The sequence below is a fragment of the Typopeltis vanoorti genome, chromosome 10, assembly GCF_054136105.1.
Source record: "Typopeltis vanoorti isolate ZY-2024b chromosome 10, IOZ_Tvanoo_1.0, whole genome shotgun sequence".
In the NCBI taxonomy this organism is placed as follows: Eukaryota; Metazoa; Arthropoda; class Arachnida; order Uropygi; family Thelyphonidae; genus Typopeltis; species Typopeltis vanoorti.
This window is the reverse complement of record NC_143558.1, coordinates 96955883-96968991: the sequence shown is the minus strand read 5'-3', so window position 1 is coordinate 96968991 and position 13109 is coordinate 96955883. Positions and strand designations below refer to the sequence as shown.

At 35.9% G+C, this 13109-nt stretch overlaps 1 protein-coding gene across 2 annotated transcripts in view; it reads left to right on the top strand.

Annotated features, from left to right (window-relative positions):
• Psn (presenilin) overlaps nucleotides 1–13109 on the top strand; it is a 180086-nt gene that overhangs the window by 138048 nt on the left and 28929 nt on the right. For both annotated transcript variants that reach the window (XM_090398665.1, XM_090398664.1), the window contains exon 8: nucleotides 7996–8187. In XM_090398665.1, coding sequence (XP_090254791.1) covers nucleotides 7996–8187 — 192 coding nt within the window. The remainder of the gene's footprint in view (nucleotides 1–7995; nucleotides 8188–13109) is intronic.

The window sequence follows — 13109 nt, the reverse complement described above, 5'->3', positions numbered from 1 at the left end:
ATGAGTTGAGGGATTGTTTGTGAAATGAAAATAACTAACCAATAACCAGTTTTATTTATACATTGGTAGCCTAGTTAAATAACTTTAGGGAGGGACTTATCTAATGATAATGTTGATTAGGTGATTCATGTAGGTGTGGCAGGAATATGTGTAGGTTGATTGAGTAGCAGATCATCTTGTACAATTTGTTGTACTTTCTTTGTGTATTTCTACTATTAATTTACATTTGACTTCGTTTTCTAAGAATTTTTTTAAATTTACTAATGATCAGTGTGTATATATATATATTTTTTTTTTAACATAGTAATATATACTTAAATTTCATTCTTTGTACAGATATTTTATTTTAAATATTCACAATATCTGTATGCACAAAAAAATATAATTTATGAATATCAGTACATTACATTATGTTGCAAGTAGTAAATTATTCATATGTATGAGTGACATTAAAATACATTAACCATATGGAAGATGGCCCATTACAGTTTGTGCGGTATGTTGTTACTTTCTTGGATTTTAGTCTGAAAAGTTTTTTCCACCAATTTCTGAAAATTTTTAACAACATTCTCTATAGTGCTTACTGATGTTGCATTGATAGACCTTCCATTTTTCTCAATTGATGAATTTTGGGCCTTCTTGCTGTAACCTCTTTAAGTATAGTTTCCACTATATACAAAAATTCTTTAATGATTGTCTTACTGAATTATAGAATGGAAAGATTTCATTTGGAGCTGAATTTTTTGGGAATAATCGATACATTCACGAGAGATATTATGAAGAGTAATTCTGTGGTGTCTTTTATTACCACTGGAAGGTTTTCTGAGAGTGGAATAATAACATGTCATCTGGTCTGAGAGATTTAGCACCTTTCTTAGCTGCAATATAGTAAGCACCGCATCCACTTTTTGTAGTCATTGTCCTGCCCTATTCCTATGAGCACTCTCCAGTAACACAGTGATGATCTCTAAGCCATCAGCATAGTTACTAATCTTTTAGCAGTTCATTTCAGTATTTTAATGCTTTTTTATTCTCCATGGCTGATTTCTCCCAATTTCTTTTTCTTCGTCATAACTTCTGCTGGAAGTCCAACTCTGTTTTTTTCTGATTTCCCCACAGGAAAAAAAAAAAAAAAAAAAATGCTCTTTTAGAGAAAAGTTTCTCAGCAAATGTCAGACTCAAAAATTATCTGCAAACCGAATTTATCCCTTATTCAAGAGATTATCAAGCAATTTCCTAGTGGTGTAGTGAACATGATTACGTTATCGGTGAGGCTCTAAGGTAAAGATTGATGATGCAAAGATTGCCCTCCCTATCTTTGCATCATCAGTAAACAACTGATGATCTCCTGTCAGCTGCTTTCCAGTATCATTAATGTATAGATTAAACAACAATGGTCCAAGGACTGATCCCTGGGGAACATCTTAAATCTGGCAGATTCACATCCTCCATATACCACTTTCTGATCCCTGTCTGTCAGCCACCCACTAATGGTTTATATTCCCATCAAATATTCTCTAGTTTCTGCAATAGCCTTTCATGTGGTATCCTATCAGATGCCTTAGCAGAGTCCAACAGTATCATAGTGTATTGATTTCTTTTATCCAACTCATCCATAACATTATTTATAAAATATGAGCAAATTGTTTAGACATGACGTCTCTTTAGTAAACCCATGCTGTTATTTATAAAGTATATTTTGTTTTTCCACCCAGTTCTGTATATGAGTTCTTAATCATTTTCTCAAAAATCTTTACAATTACTACTCCATAGACACTGATAGGTTGGCAGGTAGACACATCAGTCTTTTGCACCACCCTTGTGCATTGGGATTATCATACATAATTTCCATTCCTATGGGATCTTTCCTGAGGTAAGACTAATACAAACACATCAAGGGCCTACCCAGTTTGGCGAAACATTCCTTTAGCACTTGTGCTGATATCCCATGGTTTATCCCATCATGTGTTATCTCATCTGTTTCAGTTGCCAAATTTTTATCCAGCAGAAGGAGGAAGTATGTAACATAGTGCACAGTGTAGTGTCACTGTGCACTATGTTACATACACTAAGTGGATAGGTCTTGGTGAAGTGAGCATGGTTATTTGAACTACCTCATCTGCTTCTGATACTAGGGCTATCTGCATTCAATAAAGTTATTCCTTCAGTTTTTCCTACTTGCAGCATAAAGATAAAATTCTTTTGGGTTGCCTTTAGCCTGTGCAGCCAATTGCTTTTTATACGCTATCTTAGCTTTCCATACAAAAGCTCTGGGTTAAGCTTTGTATATTTCATAACTCCTCTAAGGATATTCCTTCCACATCATCTTCTTCTTATGAATCTCTTCTTTAATAAGATTGCATATCCATTTCACTCCCATTCTGTTTGTTCTTCGAACTCTGGGGACACATTCCAATACTGCATCATTTAAGTATCTTTTCATGGATATCCTTTCCGTCAACAACTAATACCATGGAATCAAACATAGTATTCTCTGAACTTTTTTACTATAATTTCCAGATTTGTAGTTTAGCATATAACTTGCCCTCTGATTGGAACATCTGTATGTTTGGCCACTTCTCATTTAGTAAGCATGATCACTGGCACCATAAATAGTCGCATCCTTAACTAAAATACCTTCTGAGGCTATGATTAAATCTATCCCTCTTTGTTCTCGAGTTGCTGCTTAAGAAAGTTGTCGTACAACAGCTCAGTAAATTCTCCTTCAACATTCTAGGTAATTTAATAATGCATTTCTTCATCCTAAGCAAATGAACCACCAGGTTTATAACAACACCCCGCAATATATTTTATCTGGTTAGCATTCACTTTGTATATACTCAATGGTTCATAGTAAATTATTATCATTATTTATTTCATATGTTTTTTTACCTCATCATCAAATTCCTGCCAAGTACCCTCTACGGGTGTACAGGATATGATATTACTACATGAAAAATTTGCATCATTACTAACTCCCTATCTACAACTTTCCTCCAAATCAGTCTGTTACTTGTCAAGACTCCAACATTATCAGATCTTATATTTCTGTCATCTAAGGCACTTTGTACCATATCAATCCACCTATATCTTGGTCTTCCTCTGGATCGTTTTGTTGCCAACCTGGCAGAGAACACTTGTTTTGCTAATCTTTCATCACCCATTCTGTTTAAGTGACCATACCACCTGAGATTATCTCTGCTAACGCATTCCTGGATGCTGACAATGTCAAGTTCTTTCCTAATATCATCATTTTTAATATAATATTGCCATTGATGCCATCTGTTCACGCCTATAATCTTTCTCTGGACTCTCATATCTGCAGTGTCTAGTCTTTGGTCAAGTGTTTTACTTCTGACCCAGCTCTCAGATCCATAAGTTAAAACTGGTTTGATCACTGTCTTGTATACAGCTAATTTAGTGTTCCAACTAATTTCTCTCTTATTCAATATGAATTTATTCAGTTGACTTCCTACCATACCAGCTTTATTGATTCTGTTGTCTATTTCCATATTTAATTTACCATCTTCAGTGAAAATCGTGCCTAAGTAGCTGAAATGTTTTACTTGTTATACAAGTTCTCTGTTCACAACTCAGTTGACATTTACAACGATTCTGCCTATTTTCATCGTCTTTGTCTTTTTATTGCTGACCTTCATACCATATCTATTACAAGAGTTATTCAATTTAGTCTGGGAATCTTGCAGACTTGTTGCAGATTTATTTAGAAGTATAACATCGTCTCCATAAAGCAAAGAGCTGATATTAACATCTCCAATTTTGATATCAGATTTAATACCACTTTCCTTCATAATATGATCCATATAGATAATGAATAAAAGAGGGGATAATGTACATCCTTGTCTCACACCAGATTTAACATTAAACCATCTTCCTGTGCTTCCTTCAATTCTTACTGCTGATTTACAACTCAAATAAAGACTAAGTATTGCTTGATATAATGCCCCATTGACACCATATAACTGCAGTGTATTGAATAGCTTCTCTCTTGGCACCTTGTCATATGCCTTTTCCAGATCGACAAAACTCAAATACAGATCTTTGTTATATTCCCATGATTTCTTGACTGTTTGTCGTAAAGTGAAGATCTGATCCTGACAGCCCTCTATTTGGCCTGAATCCAGCTTGTTCTTCACCAAGCTTTTCTTCCACAATTCTTGTCAACCGTTTCTCAAGTGTATTAGCATAAATCTTACTAGGAACATTCAGTAGGGAAATACCCCTGTAATTCTCACATTCAGCTTTATTTCCCTTTTTATATATGGGTACTATGAGAGCTCTACTCCAATCATCAGAAATTCATCCCTCTGTCCACGCCTTCTGAACTAAGCAGTGCAGCCACTGTAAGACTTTTATACCACCATACTTCAGCATTTCTGGTTGAATATCATCTACTCCTGCTGCCTTTCCACATTTCAAGCCTTTGATGGCTTTTTGTACTTCAAGTATGGATATGTTTTCCTGACTGTATGCCTGTTGATTTTTTTTTACCACTGTGCTATCACTGCTTGTTTCATTTAGCAATTTTTTGAAGTAATTACTCTATACTTCAAGGATATCTTTTTCTCCTGTTTTCATGCCACCTTTATCATCTCTGATTCCTTTTACAGACTCTTTCCTCCATTTCTAAGCTTCTTCAACAACTTCCAGAATATTTTGCCACCTTCTTGATATTTATTTTCTATGTTCTTACCAAAGTCCTCCCATAACTTTTGTTTAGCTAGTTTTACATACTGTTTAGCTTTCTTACATTTTTCTCTGTATTCTCTAAGAGCACAAGCTGACTTATTTGCCAGGAACTTTTGATATGCTTTCTTCTTTTCTTTCACTGCCTCTTTAATTTCCTGTGTCCACCATGGAGTTCTGATTTTTCTATCCTTGCACACAACCTCACCACATGCCTCTCAGTCTGAATCATTCAGGGTTTTCTTCAAAGATTTGCCACTGAATCTCCAAAGTTTGGTTCCTGTTCTCAAACTCTTTCATTTTTTCTTCAATCATGTTGGTGTATTTTAGTCTACAGATCACATCTGAGAGCTGCTCAACTTTTATTTGCTTTTAAACTTTCTTACATGTTCTTCTTTTCAATATAAAATTCACTTTTATCCTGCTCAAGACCAAATAGTGATCACTTCCAATTTCAAATCCTCTGTACACTCTGGTGTCCAGCACCAGGGAGAAAACATCACTATCAACAATAACATAGTCAATGAGACTTTTCTTATTCCTTGCCTCTTCTCTCCATGTGAATTTGTGCACATTTTTATGTTGGAACATTGTGTTAGTAATAACCAGTCCATGTCCTGAGCAGAAATCCAACAGGTATTTGCCATTATTATTAGCTTTGCTCTTTTCTCCAAATTTTCCCAAAATATTTTTGTATGTCTGACAATCACTTCCTACTCTGCTATTTAGATCCCTAACAAGGACCAACTTTTCCTTTTTCATTGTGTCAGTAACTTTCTCTAGAGCCTCAAAAAATTCCTCTACTTCTACCTTAGTAGAGCCTTCTGTGGGACCATAGGCACAAATAAATCTCATTGTTCAGTTCCCTATTCTGATATTTGCCCATATCACTCTACTTGAGACTGCCTGCCATTCAAGAAGATTAGCCTCGTATTTAATGTTGAATACTATGACTACTCCTTCTTTTCCTTGATTGTCATTGCCTGAATATAACATTTTGTATTTATTGCTCAGAAAGGTCTCACCAGTTTTTGTCTTTTTTGTTGCAGTCACCCCTATTATATCGATCTGGTACTTATCTAATTCCTCAGCTAGCTCCATTTTTTTGCCATTCAGCTTCTTATGTTGATAGTACCGATCTTCTACTCTGGTGATATTGAGTTGGGGTGTGTTTTCAGATTTGCTCCAGTAGTTGACTTTTCATTGTTTGCCCTAGTTTCCTAGTGAAAACAATGGAGGCCTTGTTTAAGGGCAATGCCCCAGGCGGCATGAAATTTTGTCATGTTGTACCATCATTTTGTATTTTAGTTTAAGCCAATAAGAATACAGTTTGGTTGGCTAAATCCCAAATTGCCAGCCCATCCTATTTCTTTCAGTATCCAGGTAGATAACCAACAGGGTGCACCACGAGAAGGTGAGGATTGGACATTAGGTCAGAAGCCCTAGTCGGTTCTCCGCATTCCTTTAAAGGCTATGTGGAGGTCTCCTCTCAGTTATACAGCTTTGACCCTTAAGCACTGGACTCATGTCATCTGATATCATTAGTAGTACTCCCCGTCCTCCCATATTTCTTTTGTGTTATTTCTATAAATACTACATCCTTTGCACTTGATTCCAGTTACAACATCCGAACTTGAGTGCCAGGTTTCACTGATGCCAGCAATTTTAGACCACAATGTATTCATCAAAGCAACAACCTCAACCACTTTGTTTCTAATGCCTGTCTCACACATTCAAAAACTCACACCTGTTTTTCCTACATAGCCTGTGTATTAAATTGTTTGCTATCATTTCCCTCCTTAATTCATTACTGTCACATCTCAGCAATAAACTAACCATTTTTACTTTCTCATCATCCTTTCTCACTTCTTCCATCAAGTCTTTCATATCCTCTCTTATACTTTTTTTTACCACAAGCTAGGCTAGATGTACCAGTTCATCATCAAATCTTTCCATGCCTACTGGCACATAAGGCTGTAACGTAGTTAGTTTCACTTATTATCTGAATTGCAATGCACCGTGTTAGTTGCTTTTATGTGGTGTATATATTTTCTGAAGATGAACTTAATGTAATGATCAAAACATAAAATTCTAATGTTAGTGTTCTTTTTCTTTTTTTTTTAATCATGTGTTTTTTTTTAAGGTAATTTTTTATCTCAAATATTTTTTTTTTAAAATTTAATGGTGAACAGCGGTAATTATATTAGATTTATGGACTCAACCACTATTGAGTTTATAAATCTGTTATGATTAATGCTGTAACTAGCACCATTCAATAGTGTTGAAAGTTTATTTTTCACTCGGTTAGAGTATAATATAATTAGTTTAATCCTTTATCCAAGTGTGAGCAAACAAAGTTTGCGCCTGAAAGTATCTTCAGGACTGGGGTACGGTGGTGCAACTCGTTGCAAAGGTGGAGCAAGCTAACAACACTCCTATCTCAGTATCTCCTATAATGCAAAACACATCTCCTTGCGGATATGTCTAATGTTATGCATTAAGGGAAGGGCCACTACCCAGACTAGTTTCGACCTTTATTGAGGTCTCTTCAGTGGGAGCCAGGCCCGAGTGGAGATACCAGGCAGAAGCATTAGCAGGTCATCTCTACCTATAGGAGTTGCCAGATGGTGTGCCACCCTTTTTTAATAAATTACTCTGGATTTAGAGAAAGATGTTGAAAGTTTATTTTTCACTTGGTTAGAGTATAATATAATTAGTTTAATCCTTTATCCAAGTGTGAGCAAACAAAGTTTGCGCCTGAAAGTATCTTCAGGTATCAAAACATTATATGAAAGTATCATAACATTAGACATATCCGCAAGGAGATGTGTTTTGCATTATAGGAGATACTGAGATAGGAGTGTTAGTAGCTTGCTCCACCTTTGCAACGAGTTGTCCTGGTGTTGTACCACCTTACCCCAGTCCTGAAGATACTTTCAGGTGCAAACTTTGTTTGCTCACACTTGGATAAAGGATTAAACTAATTATATTACATTCAATAGTGCTAGCGTATATACATGTCTGTATTCCTGAAGATGATCTTAATGTAATAGTCAAAATGTAGAATTTCAAAGTTAAGTTGTTGTTTTTTTATCTCGAATAATAGTGGATTTCATAAATTTATTATGAGTGCTGTTTACTGCTCAATTTCAATGAGTTCTAATGCATTGAGGGGGGAAAAAATGAAAATTTTGTAACAGTTGTTTTTTGACTCTTCTTAGTTCATCATTGTTTCAAATTCTGACTTAAGAAAGAGCATAAACTAAATAAAAGATATTGTTTTCATAGATACATGTTACAATAATGCAGAAAACGAACCCGAAGCACATGAACCAGATAGACTAGGAAAGGGTGATACCATTCAGACTAGACATCCAAGAGTTGGCTCTCACAGTTGTAGGCAGCGGAGCAGTACAAGAAGGATTGGTGAAAATCGTACCCCTCCACCACAGACAGATACACATGGAGAAGAAGAAGAAAGTAAGTTGTGCTAGTATTATTATGGCATGGCACCTCCATAAGTCCTAAGATTCATCGTGGATGACCCAAACTATCAATGCATTATCTATTTGTACCTTTCTTTGAAATCATTAACACACAAGCACTTACAACTGACTCAGGCAACCTATTCCATTCATTCACCACCTCAGCAAAAAATCTAGTTCTCATGCCCTTACTAACCACACTCTTACCCAATTTCCAGGGATGACCTCTTGTTCTGTCCTCTCTAGCCAATTGTTGAAACATTTCCCCCTCCATTAATCCTATAAAATCCTTTAAGTAACTTAAATATTTCTATAATATCCTGTCTTTTTTTTTTTTACCTATCAACCAACTTTTGCAATAACAAAATCTTGATCTATTCTCATAGGGAACATACCATGTTAGTTAATCAATTCTAGATCCCCTCCACCACTTCCTCATCCCCAAGAAATCCAGCTGACCAGACCTGAGCACAGTAATCTAGATGTGGTCATGTCAGAAGAATTATAGCTCCCTTATCTCTGTTTGTAGTGTATTTTTCAATAGCCAAGTAATTCTCTGAAGCCAGCCTGGTTACTTTAGCAATGTGCTCTCTAAACTGCAACTCTATCCACTAATTACTATCCCACCCCAAATCCATGGGGGGGTAGTAGTTAGTAGATAGTAATCAACTTCCTGAAGTGCAGCTCCCTCATCTTGCAACTTTCTACATCATCTTGATTAACTATTACCCTACCTAACTCTGCATCATCAGCAAACAACTGAATATCTCCCTTCAAATTATTTCCTGTATCATTTATGTACAAATTAAACAGCATTGGTCCAAGCACAGAGTCCTGCAGCAGACCACTAGTCACTTGCCTTCTCTCCTGGATTCTGCTCCTCCATATAGTACTTTTTTTGGTATCTGTCCATGAGCCATATCCTTTCCCATTTGTTGCAGTTTGCATAATAGAGTTCCATGTGGTATTCCCTCAAACAATTTTGCAAAATCCAGCAGTATCATTGTGTAGCCATTCCCTTTATCCAACTCGGCTGTCACATTATTATAAAAAGTTAGATTACCACGGCACAAAGCCATGCTGTCCCTTATAGAGTATCATATTCTTCTCCCTCATTCTTGAATGACTTTTTCAGTACTTTTACCTCCTCTCCTGAAATACTGGTTGGTATGTAATTTGCTATCACAGATTTAGATCCAACTTTATGCAAAGAAATTATTTTGCCCTCCTTCCACTCTCTTGGGACTTTGCCAGAGCTGAGACTTAAACAGCCTAGTTAAAGGCATCACCACTCCTTAAAGTTATCCTTCCATAGTTATTCTTCCTCTTACTTGCCATGTAATGAAAGAACTCTTGGGGATTTCCTTTGGCCTGCTCAGCTAGATTCTTGTAATCTTATTTTGAGTTCCTTACCATGCTGATCACCTTTCTTGCCTGATCCTTATACTGTTCATGAGTTAGCTGGATACCTTTTTCCTTATAAGCCTTCCACAACATTTCCTCTTTTTTTGCAGCTCATGCTTAATGATACTACTCATCCATCTAACTCATATTTGATTTACCCTCCTGACCTAGATTGTATAGGTGATATTACTTCCTTTACATATCCCTTGACTATCCCCCATGCACTGTGAACATCCTTCCCTTGCAAATCTTTATGCCATGGTACTGTTTTGAGCTGCCTTATAAGTGTATCATAATTACTTTCCATGTACCTCTTCTTAACTGGAATTTCCCCATTTTGCTACCTTCTCAGTCAAGACCACATGATCACTTTCCCCAATTGGAGGCAATGCCACTTTGTAGTTTGACCACAGAGAACCGTCAACACTTCTGCGTGTCAAGGGTTCTCTGTCGAAAACCACATGGTAGAAGGCAATTCCATTCTGATAATAGGGTAATCACTCCATTTTGTGGGATGAGTGTTTATTATTATATTTTGGAAAATTAGCTTTTCTTTTATAAACATTCTAGTTTTTAAAGTGGTAACTATTTTGCTTGTATAACAGTTGGAAAATTTCATGTATAAAGTATGTGATTTTATGTGTTGGTGATGAATTCGTATATCCCTTATTCTTTTCACCACCCCATTCAACATGAATTGACGCTTCTTGGCACCTTTGCCAGCTTCAGTTCTCTCAACTGTGGGCAAACTATAGTTTGACACTTCTGATCCTATAACAAGATTCAACATGCTTATATCCCAAGTTCATTCCATCACATTCTGCTTCCAGTAATTATATCTCAGTAAGTGTATAAGTTCCATTTCCTTCCTGCCATATGATAATTCCTCCTTCCAATCTTTAAAAGTACCTGTGGCATAACTATAAACAACAAATTATACGCTAACCACAGTAATTCACTTTAATGGAATGAAAGTACAATTATTTCGTACTAAAAATAGCAGTACATCATTAGTGCATAGAAAGAAGCAAATTAAAGAAACCGGAATACAAGGTAAATACAACAATCAATTTACCAAGTAAAAATGTGTGACACAAGCTAGAAGTTAATATATTAATAAATAATATTAAAACTATTCTTGATGTTTACATAAAATGAGAATCTCCCAAACTTCTACATCAACTCTATCATTGGCTGGTGTTTACCAGATACCTTGTGAATGTAATTTGAATACTTTGTACAGATAGGTCATTCTGTGGAGAAAAGAAGAACATCAATATTATATTGAATACATGAAACTTTAAAAGTGTGGTCTGGAACAACATAATATTGACACTAAACACAGTTTCTGGTAGGATGAAGCTCATCTTCTCCATAGAAGCAGTTTTAAATATGAATGCCTTTTTAAAGAAAGTTTCAAAGCCCATTTTTTATTATTATTATTATTATTATTATGTAACACCTCCAGGGAGCCCAAAGACTCATTGAGGGAGCAGTGCATCAACAGCATCAAACGATTGAACCCCTTCCAACTACTAACCGCGCTCAAACTTGTTTAACTTTTTGTGTGAGCCATTAGTAGCAGAGGCTCTACCAATCGACCAACTTTTGTTGGCATTTAAATTGGCCAAATTTAATTTACAATTTGCATTGGCCAAACCTAAATCAGAATGATTGTCTCTCTCTCTCTCTCTCTCTCTCTCTCTCTCTCTCCCCCTCCTCCAAAAGTATGGGAGATTTTCATTTTATATAAACATCAAAAATAGTTTTAATATTATTTATTAGTATATTAATTTCTAGAATGTGGCAACCATTTTTAATTGGTAAACCAGTTGTTGTATGTACCCTGTATTCCTGTTTCTTTGATTTGCTTGTTTCTATGCACTGATGATGTACTGTTATTTTCAGTACAGAAATATGTGTACTTTCATTTCATTAAAGTTAATTACTGTGGTTATCGTGTAATTTGATGTTTATTCATCCTTCCAGTCTGTGTCTCCAAAGTTGAAATCCCCCCATAATAATTACCTCGACTTGCACTCGTTGTACTAATCTGCTGATGCATGTCTTCCATATCATCCTTCATACCCCATGGCCTATAACAGCAACGAGTTATATATTTTTGTCCTATTGGCCTTAATCTCACACCAGATTGACTAAAGAACTGCCATCTGCCTGACTGAATCATAATCTTATTTAATCTGCTATCATCAGCAGTACCTACCCCCCCCCCCCCCCCCCCATGGACTGAACCCTGATGTACACCACTGGTTACCTTAAATCTGGCAGATTCATACCCACTGTATACCACTTTTTGATATTTGTCTGTTAACCATCCCCTGATCGAGGTCAATAGATTATGTTCCAATCCCATTACGCAACAGCTTATCAAGTGGTATTTTATCAAATGCCTTAGAAAAATCCAATATTATCATAGTGTATCCATTTCCTTTATCCAACTCAGCTGTAACATTGTTATAAAATATGAGCAAATTGCTAAAACATGACCTTCCTTTAGTAAGCCCATGCTGTTCCTTGCAGAGTATAGAATGATTGTCTACCCATTTTGTATGGGTAGACAATACTAGTTTCTTACTCTCTAAAATCTTCACTACCGCACCAGAAATACTAATAATTCTAAGGTAGAAGTGGAGGAATTTTTTTAGGCTTTAGAGAAAGCAACTGACACAATTAAGAAGGAAAAGTTGGTCCTTGTTGGGGATCTAAATAGCAGAGTAGGAAATGATTGTCAGACATACAGAAATATATTGGGAAAATTTGGAGAAAAGAGCAAAGCTAATAATAATGGCAAATACTTGTTGGATTTCTGCTCAGGACATGGACTGATTGTGTTAGTAATTGGTTATTACTAACACAATGTTCCAACATAAAAATGTGCACAAATTCACATGGAGAGAAGTGGCAAGGAATAAGAAAAGTCTCATTGACTATGTTATTGTTGATAATGATGTTTTCTCCCTTGTGCATGACACTAGAGTGTACAGAGGATTTGAAATTGGAAGTGATCATTATTTAGTCTTCAGGAGGATAAAATTGAATTTCATATTGAAAAGAAGAACATGTAAGAAAGTTTTAAAGCAAATAAAAGTTGAGCAGCTCTCAGATGTGAACTGTAGACTAAAATACACAAACATGAATGAAGAAAAAATGAAAGAGTTTGAGAACGGGAACCAAACCTTGGAGATTCAGTGGCAGACTTTGAAGAAAACCCTGAATGATTCAGACAGAGAGGCATGTGGTGAGGTTATGTGCAAGGATAGAAAAATCAGAACTCCATGGTGGACACAGGAAATTAAAGAGGCAGTGAAAGAAAAGAAGAAAGCATATCAAAAGTTCCTGGCAAATAAGTCAGCTTCTGCTCTTAGAGAATACAGAGACAAATGTAAGAAAGCTAAACAGTATGTAAAACTAGCTAAACAAAAGTCATGGGAGGACTTTGGTAAGAACATAGAAAATAAATATCAAGAAGGTGGCAAAATATTCTGGAAGTTG